Source organism: Musa acuminata, chromosome BXJ1-6, assembly GCF_036884655.1.
Source record: "Musa acuminata AAA Group cultivar baxijiao chromosome BXJ1-6, Cavendish_Baxijiao_AAA, whole genome shotgun sequence".
Taxonomy (NCBI): Eukaryota; Viridiplantae; Streptophyta; class Magnoliopsida; order Zingiberales; family Musaceae; genus Musa; species Musa acuminata.
The window spans coordinates 7,384,078-7,402,621 of record NC_088332.1 but is presented as its reverse complement, the minus strand read 5'-3'; the positions used below and the strand labels follow the sequence as shown (position 1 = coordinate 7,402,621).

The following is an 18,544-nucleotide window of genomic DNA, read 5'->3' as shown; positions in this document are numbered from 1 at the left end:
ATGCATTCGATCGGATTCATTGCTTGAGGAAATGTCTCGTTCGAGACACGACTACAACGCCAACAATTCACGTAGATTTGGTGGTACATTTGCTAGAGGAAATGAGCAGATTTGTAGAGTGTATCGGTTTCGATCATCGAAAGAACACATCGATCGACCAAGAAAGTTGGATTACCCCAACTCGGTATCCATCTCTCCTTTTGGCGTTTTCCTTCCACACAACGCATCGATCGGTACGGGGAAAACACTTCCTCCTCTCCAAGTCACGTCCTTTTCACGTGACCCCATTGCCGACGACGAGGGGAATGTCTCCGACAGTACATAGCACAGGAGATGAGAGCATCTCATCATCCTCACGTGACTGACTCGTAATTACCGTAAAGTGCGAGGGGTATTCGTGGCATTCAAAACCATTCGGCAGAGTCCGGTACTCGTTGGCTCAGATCGAGTCAGCGGCGGAAATCCCAACGGTGGCGGATTTGCCCCTGGACTTGAAATTAATCACAGAAATGCCCCTGCATCTTTTCCCCTTCTTCGAGGAGTCATCGGAAGCAGTGGAATCAAATATCTGTCGATCATGTGATGATCGATTGAATCTGATATGGAAGGCAAGAAAAGATGCAGAAATGGAGATGATGAAGGGAGGACACAGAATGATTGAGATGTGTCCTGCAGAACTATTTGCATCCAGGGGAACTGAATCGTGTGGTCCTGCAAGAGATGAACGAACACTGTTCGATGTGATCAAGCAAAGCACCAAAAGGAGTTAGTGCATCCCTTTCTTCAAGTATCCCATAAAGATGATGTTCCACCCAAGTCGGGGATCCAAAAAAGCAAGGTTTTGGGTCCCTACACACACCGCAACAAGCATGTCTTGGTATAGCAAGTGTGTTCATGGGAAGAAACCATGTGCATGTGAGGTTTGGGATTGCTTTGGGAGTAAGCCATCCACAGATGGGTTAATGGCAGTTCTGCTTCTTCTGTTCTGCAATGGAGGAAAGCTTCTTGCAAGCTAAACATGGAGGTCTGAAGGGAAATCGAGCAGCTTGAATCCTAAATCAATGGGAAGAATTGTATGATGATATTGGAAATCAGTGCATCATTGATGCCTGTGAGCAAGACAAAAATGAACTGTTCCGAAGAGAAATCTGTTGGAATTGCAGAGAGAACTCGATATCCGAGCTAATCTTGTTGGTCCTCCGAGATGGAAAACTCCATTTGTATCTGCATCTGTACTTTTTCTTTGAGGAAGAGCTGTGGATTGATTGCATATGGCCCCAAGGATAATGTAATAGTGCTACAGAATTGCAGGTATTTGCAGATTTGTATGCAATGAATTGACATAAATGTTCTTTTCCTCAGTGTGATTGAATGGTGATGTTCTACATATTCGGTAAGCTTCAAATACAACAAGAAGATGCTTGATGTCACTGATGCTTATCCTCTTCTTTCTTCATGGTTTTTGGAAGCCTTGTCCTCTTGCGAACCTCAATCTTGAATCTCCACCTTCTCCAAGGAAAAATAGTGGTAGAGTGGGTGAGAGCTGGAAGTCCTCTTCCACCTGCAACAGCTAAAGAATGCCTGTCCAAAGACTGGTTGCTTTCACCACAAGGGTGCCAGAGATAACACCTCAATGATCTGAGTCCTTCATGCACCAAAAGGAATGACAACTTGAGCTTTCCAAGCTGTCCCATGTAATCAAAGCTCTCTCTCTCTCTCTCTTGTGTGTGTGTGGGGGGGGGGGTGGTGGTGGTGGTGGTGATGGTGGTGGCTAAATCTACAATATTTTCTACTTCCTCATAAAAGTTAATTCTGGCCAGTCCTTGAGCAGTAACACAGTAGTTTCAGAGCATCTTTAAATCCAACCATGATTCTCCTTGACCACACAATGGTTTGGAGAGAGAAAGGTTCATGCATTCTGCATGACTCTAACTGAGACATCAAGTGTGAAACATATTTTTAGCAGTTAAAGATCTATAATTAATCCATTCTTATCTGATCTACCATCTTATGCCATACAGGATCAAAAGATTGTAGTCAATCCCACTCACAATGCTTGGCTTTTCAGAGGATTTCAAGAATCTGAGATGATATATAAAGCATAATACTTTAGTTTCAGCAACATCATCAATTTCCATGAAAGGCCCACCTAACAGCTTTGTTCCTTTTATCTCTTGGCCAAGCAGCTTCCCATTCCAAGCAGACCTAACCCCTCACCCATCTGAACTTGTCATTAGGAGCAAAATCTTATTCCCCCCACCCCTTGTTTTTGTCTGCTATTCCCTCAAATCTTTTCGGATGAATCAAAGGTCTCCTCTCACAATGAGAGAGAGAGAGAGAGAGAGAGAGAGAGAGAGAGAGAGAGAGGGGCACATGAGTCAATCCAATTCCCATTCTGGTAATAATCCTCGAGTGGAGTGGCATTGCCACCAACTTTTGTTAGTCCCATGACACCCCCCCCGCCCCTTCTCCCTCATTGGCCCCCCACCCCACAGCTCAAATCTGTCCAAATCTGCATACCCATGAGAGTCATAAGATAGTACAATAAAATAAGCAATAAGAAGAAGGCTGGTTGTTTAGATTTGAGTTCTGTTGCTGTCCCTTTTTTGCAGCCAAACACAAAGACAAACAGCTTTGGCTGCATTTTTCTTGCTTTCTTTTTGATTCTTCCTCACTGTTCTCAGCAGCAGGAAACACCGATGATGGGAGAGAGAACGGAATCCAAACTCGAAAACTATTTATTACAAAGATATTGTGAGTTTCCACAAGAAAAAAAGAATATTTTGTAGGTGAGAAAATACTATATATATATATATATATATACACACACACATATAATATGAGAGAGAGAGAGAGAGAGAGAGAGAGAGAGAGTCAGTGAGACCAGAGGTTGACAAGTTTCCTGTCCCTGTGCCTGGAAGGTCGTTTATTCATGGTGGAGATTTCCTTATCTTGGATCTCTCTGTCCTCCCAAGTCTCAGACTTTTCTTCTCTCTCTCTCTCTCTGATGTGCCTTCCACCTTGATGAAGATCTGTAGCCTCTTTTTCTTCAAATGGTCTTCACTACTGCTTCTTGATCTATTCCTTCGCTCCTCCCCTCTCCTTCTCTCTCTTTCCTTTCCGGATTGACCGCCACTTTATCGGTTACACAGGTAAATTTGCGTCGCTTGGGCTGCATAACTTTTTGTTTGTGTGGATATTGGGTTTGGCTTTCTTGTCTGAGATTTTCCTATCGAATTGTTTCGTAAAGGCGAAAATTTTGGCTTTGGGGGGATGTTTCGTGTGTCGCTCGCTTCTTATATGTCTGTCTGGGGAGCGAAAAGTTCATTCTTTTGGCATTCTTAGCTATCGATGTTCCTTTCTTTCGTAGTTCCTCGGATGCTTCGATGGATTGCGGACTTGCATTTTGTGATACATGTTCTGGCTTGAGATGGAGAGCTTTGATCTCCTCATCTGGGGATCTCGTTTCAGGTTTTGTTTGACTATCTTCTCATTATGGTAAATAAAGCACTTAGATTTTGACCAGAATCGTGGTTTCCAGCAGATTTTGTTTAGATCTGATAGCTTAAATTATGCCGTGTAAAGATTAACCCGATTTGTAAGATTACACATTTATTCTAGATTTCTTTAATTCCCTGTTTCGATGACAATATTCATGAGCAGTATTTTGCTGCTAACCTGTTGCTTAGGATACATCACCGCCATGGATAAATGGAGATTTCGGTTCCATGACAAAATTGAAGGCCTAGCATTCCCCAGCATGGTGGAAGTCCAAATTTTTTATTGCCGTATTGGTAATGGAAGAAGGTGTACCATTGAGTTGACCGTGTTCTGGTCTTCGTTTAGTTTGATGAATGATGAGAACCTGGTCAACGTTCTTGACTTTGTTAAATTTTGCAAGACAAATTCTTCTCTCTCACAAACAGTAAATTGTCTCAGGGCATTGTTGAAAGTTTGAAATTAATGCCGAAAGATGGAATTTTTCTTGCTGCTGTTGTTAATATGCTCATACGAAATCACCCCGCATCCAAAGTTGTTCGTTCTTTTCGACTGGCTTTGGACATGCATATGTGAATGTGCTTGTATTTTCATTGTTGAAATTAATTTCTGTGGTTGTATAAAACACAGTCATGGGCACAAGGTGTTGCCAATTCGGCAAAGCTTTAGCTGTCGTATAAACACTTGTGCTTGTTTGATAGAGTCAATTGGATTTTTGAGTTAGATAATTGCTTCATTTTATTTTCGTCATCGAGAGACATGTCACTTGTTTCTCATCAGTTGCCTTCTCCATGTAGATATTTTTAGCTATGATTATAATGAATCATAAATGAACTACCTTTAAACTGTTATTCCGTAGGATTTTATTAATTGTGTTTTCTTCTGATTCGACTCTTCAACAAATTATTACTCGCCAAACTGTTTAGATCGATGATCTCAATTTGATTTATGAACCTGGGTAACCACTCAATGCTTATGTTGCAAGTTGGTATAGAAGTTGATTGGCAAGCACGCTCTCAACTTCTTTATAGCATTCCCGATTGTGTAAAATTAAACATCCATTTGTACATGATATACTTCTAACATGTGATTGCCTGGCAGCACTTTTGCAGGCAAAATAGCAAACAAACGAAGGTCATCTTCCCAGGCATGGAGCATATAAAAGTTCTAAGCTTTGCGGAAAATAGTTATAGGTGATGTGCAAGTTCTAGAAGTAGTGAAGCTACCGGTAGTTGCTTTGCTGGATACTTTCTACTGTGAGTGCCACTATTGCTGGTAATTTGAATTGTGTTCTAAGACAAAGTTCCCTTATCGACTTGATCTCACTTGTAATAGCATTGCTAATAGACTAATAGTGCGTGCTATTGAACCTGTCAATAGGAATGCTTTATGTCCAAAGATCCATCTGGAGATGTCCAGAAGATATCATTTTAACCCATAAAATAGCATTTATCAGATGGAGTATGCCAATCACAGAGCAATCCTGGATAATCATAGTCCAAGTCTGTTGGTGGAACTTAACTACATTGACAACATCTTTCGGAGCTTTTTCCTCATGTAATATAATAGTGCAAAAGCTATTAAAAAGTTCAGACATGCTCTTCTACCAGAAAAGCTGTCAAGTGAAATACTGAAATGTAACTTAAAAATTATGTGAGGTAGACTTCATCAACACACACTGATGTGAAGTTCATATTAATCAAATGAGTTGACTCAACACTAACTTCCTTTCACTAAAAGCTATGGTTCCTCATTTAATATTTCATTTGGGTGAGTTTAAAAGAAATTTGCATGAATCAGTACCCTTCAATTAGTAGAGTTTTGAATCTGGTGCATTTTTAGTGCAACAAGAAGGTTCGAGAACTGAGTTATATGGGATGCTTTTTGTGTAATCTACCAACTTCTGAAAATTAATATTATAGTCATGGATGGGGACATGTCACCAATCACATTATTTCATTCTTAGTTGCTGTTTCAGTAATTCCATATTCTGCGCTCTGAAAGGAATATTTTGGATCATAAAGATGGTATCTTCTTGATCTATCGCTATAATTCTTAAGCATCCAGATTTTTTTTGTTCAAGAATATGGCACTATGCTCCCTGTAACTGAAGATCTTCTAGAAAAATGAGATTCTCACAATCTTGGTTTAATGTCATATTTTTTTACATGAATACAACTATACAAGATGAAAATTTCACTCATGCATCTTATCACTATGATACAAGCAATTTTGTTCTTGAAATTTGTAGATCTCCAGTGTATAGTTGGTAGGATTGAAGAATTAGTCCCTTTAAACTTTCTTTTTATAATTCCTGTTTCAACTCTTACACTTGGGATTTTCATAGGGAATGGGAACAAAGGTGCAGTGTAAAAGCTATCTTCCAGGATATCCAATAAGTGATCTACATGAGGATGCAAACTACAGTTGGTCTCGTTTTTCTGAAGATAAAACATTCAGCAGGCAAATGCACAATAATTTCAAACTAAGGGGAGTTAGTAGCTGGTTAGACTATGACAAAGAAATGTTGAAGCGGACAATGCTGGAACATGAAGCTATATTCCAGAGACAGGTTTGTTTTTACATCAAAATAAATCGTAGTTGCAACTCAGTATTAAAACTGAGGCATTATCTTTTTGGATGTGCACGTGCTGGGAGTACAATGCATTTGATGGATACTACAATATGCAACCTTTTATCGTCCAGTAGAGACCCTTTAAATTAAAAAGCTATCATTATAATAGTTTGAAGAATAGGGAGTATTTTCTTTTTCTGTATAAGTTACTGCAACTATTCATTACAGGACAAAATGATTTTTTTTTGTCCCATTCCCAGGACAAATTCTTTTTCGATTTAAATTACAGCATTGGCCCTTGTCAGGGCAGAAAATTCAACATTTACCATTGCTTTTCGTGAAAATTTGGATCCATTTTTTTAATACTCAAGTTGTATTCTATGATTCAGGTTTTTGAGCTACATCGTCTTTATAGAACACAAAAGGAGTTGATGCATGACTTTAAGAAAAAACACCTGAATGAATTTTCTGGACCAATGGTGATATCTAGGTCAAGTATGTTTGCATCTCAGATGCATCCTGAATTTAGCGAAAGTGTATGGCATTTACCTCACCCACCTCTACTAAGCACTTGTCAGAGTACAGCAAATGTTACAGATGTTGATGACAGGAGAAACTTCTTAAATTTTCTCGAAGAAAGTGCAACACAATGCAATTCAATTTCAGCTAAAAATGGAGGGTTTGTTAAGGATGACAGACCAAAGGAGGCTAAGCTCAGTGGATTTCCTAGAAGAATTCTGGACCTTCACCTTCCCGCTGATGCTTATATTGAAAATGAAGACACAGAACATACAGAGGGTAAAATTGATGTTGAGCCATGTGCTATGGCTGCTGAGACTATTAACATGATTCATGGCATCGAGGCTGACAATGAGGTAAAGTTGTCTCTTGGCAGTGTTGAGGTTCCTGGCTTTGGAAAAGGTGCTCTAAAATTAAATCTGCATTCAAGAAATGGTCTACCCATTCACAGTTTTGCTGATCTGAATGAGCCTACTGAAGATTCATGTGAGAGAGGGACCGTAGGTTCAGGTAGTTGTAAATTCAATGGTTTGAATGTGGACTCCAAACAACTTCAAAAGCCTTGGACAACAATGAGATCAAAAACTAGTTCTCCACATACAAATCCTTTCATGGACAAACATGGTGATCAAGTGGTTAGCTCGAGTTACCTCAATGTAGACAGAACTGATAAAGGACAGGAACAGCAAGTGTTACACAACAATTGTGGTAAGATCAATGGCTGATATTCTTGAACTCACGAACCTTTTCTTTGTCTATAGAGATGCAATTCATTAATGGCAGAAAGTTCTTACATCTTAGACGACAGCAATATTCATGGATTGGCTTAATATGTTATCTGAATGTTTCTTTGTTGATGATATTTCTTGCACATACTAGATTTATTTTTTGAACTCTTTACTATAGTCCACTCTACCAAGCATTCAAGTCATATACATATATTTTTTTAATCAGTCAAATTTCTGTTGCATATCTATTTTTAGCTCTTTGCGACCTTTGTTTATGTGCTAGTTCTCCTCATGATCTGATATATAACTCACTGTCTGGTTTTTCACAGGACAAAGTAAAATTGCTGTGAGTTCCTACAATTCTGGCCTATTTAATGAGAAGTTTCCATTGTCATGCGGATCAATAAAGTTGACACTTGATACAACTCAAGAAAGCCACATTCCCATTGCAGTTCAGGCACTTCCAGGCTCTAGTGCATCTTCAATGTTGAATGGACAGAGCAAGAGTTATAATGCAGTTAAACAAAGCAACAATGTTGGTTGTGAGAAAGTACCATGCAATGTGGATCTGCAACCACAGTCGAGACTTGATAATAAATTCTCATCCCATGTGAACGCCCTTCATCATGGTAGCCAAATGAATTCTACTTCTTTAACTGGAACCCACCTTTTACCATGTAACCTAAGGATGCAAAGCCTTGGTAACAACAGTGATACTTCAGAATATGGAAACTCTGAAATCCATGAACCCCGGAAGTGCTTAAAGAGTTTGCACTTCGTAGATGTTAAGTATGCTAAGGATGCGCACTCGAACCAGGCTATCCTTTGTTGCAGCCAAAGTGATCTCACTGATCAGCAAAATTTAATCAGGAAGCATCATGAATCATCCAAGGGCATAATTTGGCATAGAGAAAAGCCGTCTCCCAGTGGTTCTACTGGCATAAAAGAATGTGACACTCGATTAGATCTGCGATTCAGTAGGGATTATTCTCAGCTAATTTTTTCTGAGTTTACAGAAGGAGTCAAGGACGAAGGTCCTTCCATTTTTGCAGCAAAGCAACCTATGCCATCATTCGACATCAAGGAAAGCAGAATTCAAACGAGCCAAACAGCTGACAGCTTGAATAGTAAAAGAATTTTTTGCCTACCTGAGAACTCCTGTAGGAATTTCAACTACTCAAATTCTATTTCAGACGATGTACACTCTCTAGTTGATGATGCAAAGGACTACGGAAAAGGAAAGGCAGGCAGAAATTTCTATCCAGGTTTAAGAAACGACATCAATCTGAACTCTGATCTAACGCCTATCATTGATCCTCAGTCGTTTAGAATGTCAGCTGAAGGTGAGACACAGATTCCACCATCATTTCCTTGGCCAAGAGTTGCTGGCAAACCAACATGCAAAATTGATTTGGAAGCACCAGCTGATGAACTGGAAGAAGAAAATACATTTTCCGGGGCCAAGCTTGTAGATTTTAATCACTCAAAGACAACAGTTGAAATATCACAAGAGAAGATATCCTCTCAAGATCCTCATGTCATACTGGCAGCAGATGCTATTGTTTCCATGTCAATGGATGTACATAAAGATTCAGATAAGGTCGCATGTCACCCCTTTGCTCCGTCCTCATGTGATTCCTTGTACATGTTGGCAGAGTTGGTTACACACGATGCAGAGTCAAAAGGAAGTGGAGAAGGCAACTGTGATGCTTCAGAAGATGATGGATTGGATGTCTTCGAGTCAATGACCTTGAAGCTTGAAGAACTCAAGGCAGATGAATATTGTTGCAAACCATGTCGACAAGAAAAGCCAGAGGATGAGAAGTCCATGGCCGCATTGCTTCTCACCAAGCCTCGTAGGGGCCAGGCAAGAAGAAGAAGGCAGAGGAGAGATTTCCAGAAAGATGTCCTACCAGCACTTGCATCCCTGTCAAGGCATGAAGTGACTGAGGATCTTCAGGCTCTTGGAGGGGTGACAAGATCCGGCAAGTCATGGCAAATTAGCTCCACTAGGAGCACGTGCCAAAACAGTACCAGTTTCCAAACAAGGGGGAGGAGGCGGCCAAGAGACTTGGCCATCACCACCGTGGAGGTTACAGACAGTCCCCCTCGAACGCAGCAGCCTATTCACTCCGAGTTAGAAAATGATGGGAGAAACATAATGGCATGGGGAAGGACAACAAGAAGGTGTCGCAGACAAAGAATGCCATCAGGCAACGCGCCTGCTCCTCAGGGATAGAGGAGTTAAAGAAGTATGGTAGTTGGGATCAAAGGAATGACAGTTTTTTTGGTTAATTGGTAGATTTAGACATGAGATGCACTGTAAATGTTGGTCTTTATTCAGGCTTAGTACTATGCACTTTAAGATGAAATAATTGGCGAACTATATCTCCAAAAATAGGACAGTAGAAATAGTTGGTTAAAAGAGCTGTATAACCTCTCAGTTTATGTCAATGATGTTTAACCTTTGAAATGAAATATATAGAGTGGATACTGAGGACAGATTCAGACAGGTTTCTTGTACTGGTGTCATTCAGACATGTTAATTATCATCATATCCATCAGTATTGTCGGTTTGTGGATGGGGATTTATCTGCAGTTTAACTGGTGAAATAATGTCAGTGTTCTGTTTCATTCAGTTTATTTGGTCTTTGGAGGAAACAAAGTATACAAAATATTCATCTTTACTATTTCCAATAATGTTGATAATTTCTTCTATGTTTTCAACTTACAGGTCGAGCGGCACAACTAAACTTCAAATAATGGACCAAAGGACGGCGTAGATTTGTTGGAAGTACGAAGTCGAATCTATGAGAGCACAATCCATGTCGATGTTAACTAAATCGTATCAGTGTGATCTTATTATGATTCGGTTGGCTGTCGCTGGCCGTCCATCTCATCTCCGCACGACAAATAACGCACCATGTGTCAGACTTCGACAAGACCAGGATCTTGGTGATGGTCCCAATTGGCGGCTGGCTCAGCTGTCTCGTCTCAGCCACCGCACAGGACTCTGATCCGCCGTGGTATTTCCGCCTGGCCAGCGTTTCAAGTTAACGACCGTGGGTCCCGAAGAAGCCTACCAATTAGAAAAACGCCACGTCTACCACATAACATGTTCCCTGAAGACGCGAGGACAGCAGGATTCCACCCATAAGCAGCGATCTCGGAAAAAAATGAAGAGTACGATAGCTATTAATCACAATTTTTATTAATGATCATTAAATCAAATAGTATCAAGACATAAAGCCAAGTGGCATTGCTCACTGACGAAAGAAAAAGCAAAAGAAATGGTACATTGGAATTGTTCCAAGAAAACTTCATCTTGAATGCAGAGGCTAAATAGTAAACATTCCAAGATACTACAGACGGATGCATAAATAGCTTTTCCTCTCAATCGACAGCTTTAAGGGCTGCACCTACATAATCTCCAAAAAGAAAAAAAATTGTGACAAAAAAAAAAGACAAATTATATAACCTGCGAATGCTAGCAGATGTAGCATTAAGCCTCTACAAGCCCTTGCCGGCGCGAAGCTTTTTTCTTGTCTTTGTTCTTGTTTTGGACCACCTCATTTCCATCGTCAATGTTTTCGATCCTTGCAAAAACTGGCTTAGGCTCTGCCATTATCTGACCTGCCTTCAGCCCTCCCCATTTGGTATCATCCTGCGGTGGCAAGAAAAACAGGTTAACTACACAAGACGAATTTAGAATTCATGAAACATAATAGAACTTATGAAAGTTGGATGAATGCTCTGGGAAACTTCAGCACACCAACAAGTTTTATTAAAGACACGAAGTAGCTCCTTTCAAGGATGTGATCAGCATGTTACTTTGGTTTGCTGTGGTAACAACTCAAATGATCGAGTCATATAACGATTCTGTTTAGAAGGATGGAGCCCATCATAACAAAACAATACAACTCCTTTCAAGGATGTGATCAGCATGTTACTTAGGTTTGCTGTGGTGACAACTCAAATGATCGAGTCATATAACAATTCTGTTTTGAAGGATGGAGCCCATTGTAACAAAGCAATACAAGGTAGAAAAGAGCTGCTCATTGTGATTTCAGGACACACTTGTCTTTGCCCAAGCAGTCAGAAGTGTGTCATAAGAAGGAAAAAGAGAAGATCCTTAAAGATTTAGATCATACCCATGTCGCTGCTTCAAATTGTTCCTTTGAAAACCCAAGTTGGCTATATATTCTGGAACACAGGCTTGGAGTGATCGGAGATAGAGCAGTTGCTATTATTCTCATTACTTCCAGTATTATGACGAGATCCTGAGGTCAAAATAAATGCAACATGATACCATAAATTGCATAAATACATAATCTAGTTCTTGAGAAAACTACTTAACAGGATTACAACACAGTCTTGTTATAGTGATCCCAATTAAAGAAAACACAAATTAGCAGGATTATGTATCTTTCGGGTTAATGATTTAGTGTTATCGAACAGATGAAAATATTTCAAGCAGGAAAGAACCTTTTTGTTTTTATCTTTACCAATGCTGTATCTCAAGAGTTTGAATTCTCGGTCATTGTTAGTGTAGCGGATATGCTGTCTAGACATTAATAACATTTTCGCCAAACATAGGAGTAATTTCCATAAAGATATGCAGAAAATTCCCAAGTAAAAGTAGCATGTGATTATAACAAACTAATTGAATACAAAGATGAAAATAGCCAGTTTCAAAGCTTGCCTTTGCAGCCATTTCAGAACTTGCACCACCTTGCTTGAAAAGAGACCATGGAGCACGTTCATCCATATAAAGGTTACCAGCATTCGCAATATCTAAGACAGATTCGCATGCTGATGATAATGAAAGGTTCTCATAATGGTATTTGGCCTTCTCTACCTACACAAGCAAGCTATTCATGAGAAAGTGCAAACTAAAATGGAATATTTCAAATATGCCAGAATCCAGATGTAAAAAATTCATATTGTCTGAAACTGGGATCTCTGTTTATTTGTTGTCTTTGAGATTATCACTGTTCTAAAAAAGCTCGCCATGTTGCCTGCTTAATCATGTCTAACATGGCACGATATTCTCCAGTTATCTGAGTTGCCATGTTTGAATGATATTCTTGGACTCGAGAAAAGAAGAGTGGGTCAAACTAAATTCTGAGGTGTATTCAGACATCAGAGTACAGAACAGTATAGACTCGATTAGAAGCCCTTGTGGAAGGATCCCACAACTCTCAAACAAATGGATGATATCATAGAATGACGTCACATGTCATCCTCAAGAAAGTTAAACAGGAGGAGAGAAACATCTAAAGGACCTTAAGCAGCTACAGCTTAAGACTTTGATGCTAATTAATCGTTCTTTTTGTTTGTCAATAGAGTAAACAGCTATTTCAACATACAAGAACAATACTTACTGTCTGCTATACTAATACCAAAAGAAAACAAGAACACCATGTCAAATAAGATACAGAATACATATTGTCATGGAAAATCATTGGACGCTTTGACTGAATCATAAGCAGGGATCAGATTAAAAAGGTTGTAAAGTACAATTCAAGAGAATGGTAACATCAGGACATGAGTCGGACGATCAAGGACACGTTATTCAGACTTACCAATTGGTCTACAGAATCTTTAAATGAGTTTCCTTCAGCTGCAATAATGGAATCAAAGGCCAACATTGACTGGCAGTTTTTCTTTAAAAGCCCAAGGGTACGGTTCAGAAGGTTTCCTGTACGTAAATGATATTATTACATTCCAAGATTACTTTGTAACAGAACTGATGTCCAGAGACAAGAAAAAGATCAACTAAACTCAACCAAGAAAAAAAGATACCAAAATGGATATTACCAATTGTGTTAGCAAGATGTGCATTCACAATGTTGATGAACCGATCCTCTGAATAATCCCCATCATTACCAAATTCCACTTCCCGCAAGAAAAAATACCTAACAGCATCAGCTCCAAATCTTTGCACTAGATCCTTCGGTTCAAGTGTATTTCCTAGTGATTTCCCCATCTTCATACCATCCTAAAATTTCAAAATAAAAAGCATTGCTGCATGAAATGGAAATAAATATATGAGATAAATAATCAAGATCCACAATTTTTGAACAATTTATGCTGACAAATGAAGTACTAGAAGCAAGTCCTAGCATCAACGATTATAGAAAATGAACCGACACTGACAAATTATTTCAACTATTTTGCTTATGATTACCAAAATAATCATTTCCTTTGGCATATTTGCCAATGATACTAACAATTTTGCTCAATATTCAAGGACAAAGCCTAGGAACCAACATTATGCAACACAAAACCGAATAATGGAAAGTTCAGGGAGATGATATGAAAGCATGAAGATGAAACTATAGCTGCACTGAGCATCAAATAAGTTGCTACACGCTATTGATGATTTATTAAGATAGATGTATCCTTGTTTCTTCATTCTTAATATATGAGGAGTTAGGTTTAGCCTGAGCACCCTAATAGGTTTTCTTCCATCACAGATCATAAGCAACAGTGCAGAAAACCAGAGTCCAGGCAAGAAGTCCATTTCACATACAAAAAAGTAAACTAAGAGGAAGAATCATAAAAAAAATATCTACCTATCAAAATGGAAATTGAGCTCCTAGAAAACAAGGACAACAAGAGTCGTTCAAAATTCTATATATGCATATGTATATATATGGAAGTTTTTTGGTGTTTTCACTAACTTAAGTCAAACTACAGTACATGTGTCAACCACAACCTGAATAAAAGCCAATGCTAAGAGCAACAGTAAGAGCAGCAATACCTTCGTCAAGAATCCATGCCCAAATACCATGTTTGGAACACTTAATCCTGCTGATAGTAGCATAGCAGGCCAGTAAACCGCATGAAACCGCAAGATATCCTTCAGATGTGCAGCACAAAGTATTAGCAATGCATATAAGTGAAAGAGCCTGGTGGACTTATAAGTGAAAGTCATGTCCTCAGACATATTATGTTCTGTGTGAGGAGTTGAGACCATAAAGACAACAATGAGGTAACTATCACTCTGATGAGAAATGAAGATAACAATTCATACCTTGCCTATTAAGTGCAGTGAAGCAGGCCAACCAGAACAAACAGCTTGTTCTAAATTTGTTTGCTCACCCTCCTCTAACAATGCAGAAACATACCTACACAATGAACTCAGTGTTCAAGAAGGCTCAGCAGTTTCATCTAAATAGTATTTATATGCACATATTCTGTAAACTATGGGCTTTTCAACTGTAACAAAATGGAAACCGAATGATAACTTACCCCAATAAAGCATCAAACCAGACATATATAGTTTGTTTATCATCATTAGGCACAGGTATGCCCCACTCTACAGATGAGCGGGATATAGAGAAATCTCTCAGTCCACTTTTTATCCAACCTTGCACCTAAATAAGTATCATGATGGGTAAATGGAGTAAGAATCCATATTTGTTTTAGGATACAGATGCATGGGATCACATAAGCTAAAAGAATGCTAACACAAGATATTATAATATTTGGATGAGTTAAACTATACAGTGCTCAAAGAAGGAAAGCTTCAAAGGAATCTCCCAATGGCCTTCAAGGCTCATGACACATTTTTCTTAAAATTTTGCAAAGCATGACAATTGTTTTTAATTTTAATTTAAGCACTGTTGGTTACAAAATTCCATCTCAGCGAATATATAGCTAAAGAAAATGGCCATGATCATGTTGCAAAATCATAGACATATCTTATAAAAACCGTACATTCTTGGTGGGTAGAAAGACGTAAAACTCACGCAATCAAGAAGTCAAACAAAAAAAGTATCTGAATTTGAGAGCTAATGAAAAGGAAGCGAATTATACTGCCCTCTAGTGCACATCTTGGATCTCATGACTGTGATCCAATTGTATCAACAATAGTAGTCTGCTCAATTTCCATGAGTAAATTCATAATGCACCAAAGGCGAGAACACATTTGAACTCTCACCTCATTCAGGCGGAATAAAGGCTTCACAAAATCTGGATTGGATGTTAAATAATCTTCCAGTGTTTTCTGATACTTTGATAATGCAAAAAAATAGTTATCTTCCTTCCGATGAACACAAGGCTTTAAATGCATTGGGCAACAGTTATTCTCAAGCAATTCTTTTTCATCCTGCATGTAGTACCAAAATGATAATACAAAGAATGGAACAACAGATCAACTTACTTGTAAAACATCAATATACTGGACATGGATGCATAAATAATGATGTGTTGCTCATCAAGTTATCATTACAAAGATATATCCTAGCATATTACACAAAATCTCAAGAAAAAATTGAGTATATGCCTAATCACCTATGATGACATAAGCATTTAATGATTCCAATTCAATCTATTCTGATCTGAAGCGAAAATTTGATATCATTATACCTATAAAACTTATTCTCTCCAACGTAGTTAGCTGACAACCAAATGTCAATCGTATTATCATCTCACTTAGAATCATTATAAGTAATTCTTTCTCAACAATAAAAGTATGAAAACAGAACTCAGGATCATTTTGACACAAATAAAAACTAGTGACCCTGAAACTGCCCCATGGTTAGCCAATCTTTTGGTCTTACTACATAACCATAGTCCTATGTCAGCTCCCATGACCTATTCCATCATGACAGTCCTGAAACCACATGAACTTAAACCCAAAAGGACTACACAAAAGTAGCTCTGTAGGATTAGATAGTAAGTTATAAAGTTTATTAGTTCATATTAGGTCAACCGTGGGAGTACAAAGGCCATAACATATACAACACACGACCATCAAATCAGACTACTACATGGACCAGATTCTTGACTAGAGATTGCATCTAATTAGTATAATTCAAAAGGATCACAGAATAAGTATGCATCTGCAGAAAGTTCCATTCCAATCTGCACAGTAAAACACGGTACTTCACACTAGTATAAGTTGGAAGAAAATTTAACAGTTTAACCATACTTCTTGACAAAACTTTTATTATTGTAATCAGCTTAAGATAATTGTTTATAGTTGAAGAAGAGAGACAAAAAAGGTACAAGTGGTTTTAAACACCTAAGCCTAGAAAAGAAATGAAATGATTCTAGTGGACAATGACATGCTGACTTGACTTGTGCTTCTGCATAACAAATTTCACAGTAAACATCACTTAGATCTTCAAGGGTAGAATAATCTCTTTTTCCCTCTTTTGCTGGAGGACCTGTAGTTTTGGTTGCATGTCATAATTTTAAATCATTTTGACACATTAATATAATACAGGCATTTGAAATAACCTAATGAAAATTTGCAGATACCAAACCTTGTACTCCTCGCAGTTCACACAGTAGAGACCCTCATAATCAGCCCTGTATATATCGCCATTGTTAAGCACTCTAGAGTAAAATTCTTTGACTATTGCTTCATGCTTCAAGTCAGTAGTGCGGATAAACTTGTCATATGCTATATCTAGCTGCAACCAAACAATGGAGGGTAATATTCTCTTTACCGGATACCAAGAACAATTAAATTCATCATGGACTCACATAATTTGAGCCATAACTTAAAGAAGCATTGTAAAGAACTTGTTCTTTAATTAATACAACAATGGTAATGAAATTGACCTCTCTCCACAGAATCCTATAAGACTGGGAAATAGTATCACAATGTTCTCTGGGGCTCCTGCCACTAGCTTCTGCAGCAGCAGCAATTTTTTCTCCATGCTCATCGGTTCCTGTGATGAATACAACTTTCTTTCCTAGGAGCCTCTGCGTAAAAGAAGTAACGAAGACATTAAAGTTCAACTACATGGTATGAGTATGAAAATAAACTGTAGTTTAAAATAAATAGATTTAAGTATTTGTGAACATGCATAACAATAAAAGAAAGCATCAGGGCTTCTTCTAACTAAATGTTTCATTCCCTTTGTCATATGGATCCACTTCTGTTGTTTATTGAGTTAAACTTAACAATACCCATTCTTGCGTAACCCCATAAATTTCAAATATTGTCGGACAAGCCTATGACATAATTGATTCTGTCTTTGACATGAATGGAATAAACAATATCATTTTACTGAAAGCAAATTTTCAGGAATGAAAGAATGGCAGTCTCAAAGTCAATCAAGATTCTTGAAATCCAGAAAATATACAAATTAGTAATAGCAGCCTTCTTTTTTCACAACGTTTACATAGTCTGCAAAGATAAAAAATACAAAAGCAACCACCTTTGTCTCATTCAAGCACAAGCTGATCACGTACAACAAATAAGGCATGAATAAAACAGCAAAACATATAGACATGGCTAATAAAGAGGGTTTACAAACACCTGGAATCGGGCAATGGCATCAGCGGCGATGGTGGTATAGGCGCTGCCCATATGGGGCGGCGCATTGACATAGTAAAGAGGGGTGGTGAGCACGAAAGCCTCCTCCTTTTCGGGTTTCATGACCCGTTCCCCGGCGCCCTCGCTATGCGGACGACTGCAGCAGCGCGCGGAAGACGAGGCGAAAGCGGAGGGGCAGCGGCGGCGGAGGAGGGGAAGGGAGGAAGCGAGTCCTCTGGCTCGGTAACCTATGGAGGACAGGGGCGCAACAGCGGCGAGCCCGTTCTGGGACGATAACAGAGCTCGACCGGCGGCCATGGCGAGGGACGCAGTGGGAGCTACCGATCGACCCCACTGCGAGCGCTGTGCCCGCCTCTCTCCTCTCGCTCTCTCTCTCTCTCACTCGCCCCTGCGGCCTAATCTTGAGGGAGATCGGATAACCCTCGGCGAACCGATCCACCATCCATTAGCGGGCAAAAGGGTTCGGATTTAGTCCGAACGTGGCTATTGGATTCGGGTTTGGATCAGCAAAGGGGAAGGAGACAACTCTTAAACGTTCGACACCCACGACAAGAACTGTGTAGTCACTTCGCTGCTCTTCTCTCTTCCTCGTGTACCGATCGCTTCTCTCTTCCCCTGCTGCGTGAAATTGAATCGACAACCAAATCTACAAATCAATGAGAGAAAGATGTCAAATTCACTGTAACCAGTTGACCTTGTCGCACCATCTTGATCATTCTGTGTCCCGATCACTCCATCGCCATCGAGAAGATATGCCTGCATGCATGGAAATGAATCGGCCTGTTGTTCTACGGTCTGAACCGAAGTTACTGCTTCAAGAACAGTACAAGAATCACGATAGAGGAAAGCTGAAGGCAGGTGATTGAATTATGTGGTGATTCCGTGCTGATCTCGGATGTCAATAGCCATTCCCGAGACTGGAGG

At 39.2% G+C, this 18,544-nt stretch overlaps 2 protein-coding genes across 6 annotated transcripts; one reads left to right on the top strand and one right to left on the bottom strand.

Annotated features, from left to right (window-relative positions):
• Nucleotides 1–2,854: 2,854 nt before the first annotated feature.
• Nucleotides 2,855–9,832, top strand: LOC135582436 (uncharacterized). 5 transcript variants are annotated; one of them, XM_065186646.1, is made up of 6 exons: nt 2,855–3,152; nt 3,690–3,794; nt 4,600–4,754; nt 5,846–6,070; nt 6,463–7,300; nt 7,650–9,832. In XM_065186646.1, the coding sequence occupies exons 4-6, from the start codon at nt 5,849–5,851 to the stop codon at nt 9,557–9,559; spliced, it is 2,970 nt and encodes a 989-aa protein (XP_065042718.1). In that variant the 5' UTR covers nt 2,855–3,152; nt 3,690–3,794; nt 4,600–4,754; nt 5,846–5,848; the 3' UTR covers nt 9,560–9,832. The 5 variants fall into 5 exon arrangements, with proteins under 5 accessions (XP_065042718.1, XP_065042714.1, XP_009403768.2 ...); XM_065186642.1 differs by lacking the exon at nt 3,690–3,794 and adding an exon at nt 3,371–3,471; XM_009405493.3 differs by lacking the exon at nt 3,690–3,794 and adding an exon at nt 3,371–3,471 and having other exon boundaries at nt 4,600–4,773.
• Nucleotides 9,833–10,509: 677 nt separating this feature from the next.
• LOC103987244 (methionine--tRNA ligase, chloroplastic/mitochondrial) lies at nt 10,510–18,028 on the bottom strand. The gene is made up of 12 exons (XM_009405489.3): nt 17,603–18,028; nt 16,900–17,043; nt 16,599–16,748; nt 15,269–15,436; nt 14,578–14,702; nt 14,360–14,453; nt 14,087–14,185; nt 13,141–13,321; nt 12,906–13,021; nt 12,023–12,178; nt 11,472–11,600; nt 10,510–10,984 (listed from the first exon to the last, which is right to left on the bottom strand). The coding sequence occupies exons 1-12, from the start codon at nt 17,915–17,917 to the stop codon at nt 10,823–10,825; spliced, it is 1,839 nt and encodes a 612-aa protein (XP_009403764.2). The 5' UTR covers nt 17,918–18,028; the 3' UTR covers nt 10,510–10,822.
• Nucleotides 18,029–18,544: the final 516 nt, after the last annotated feature.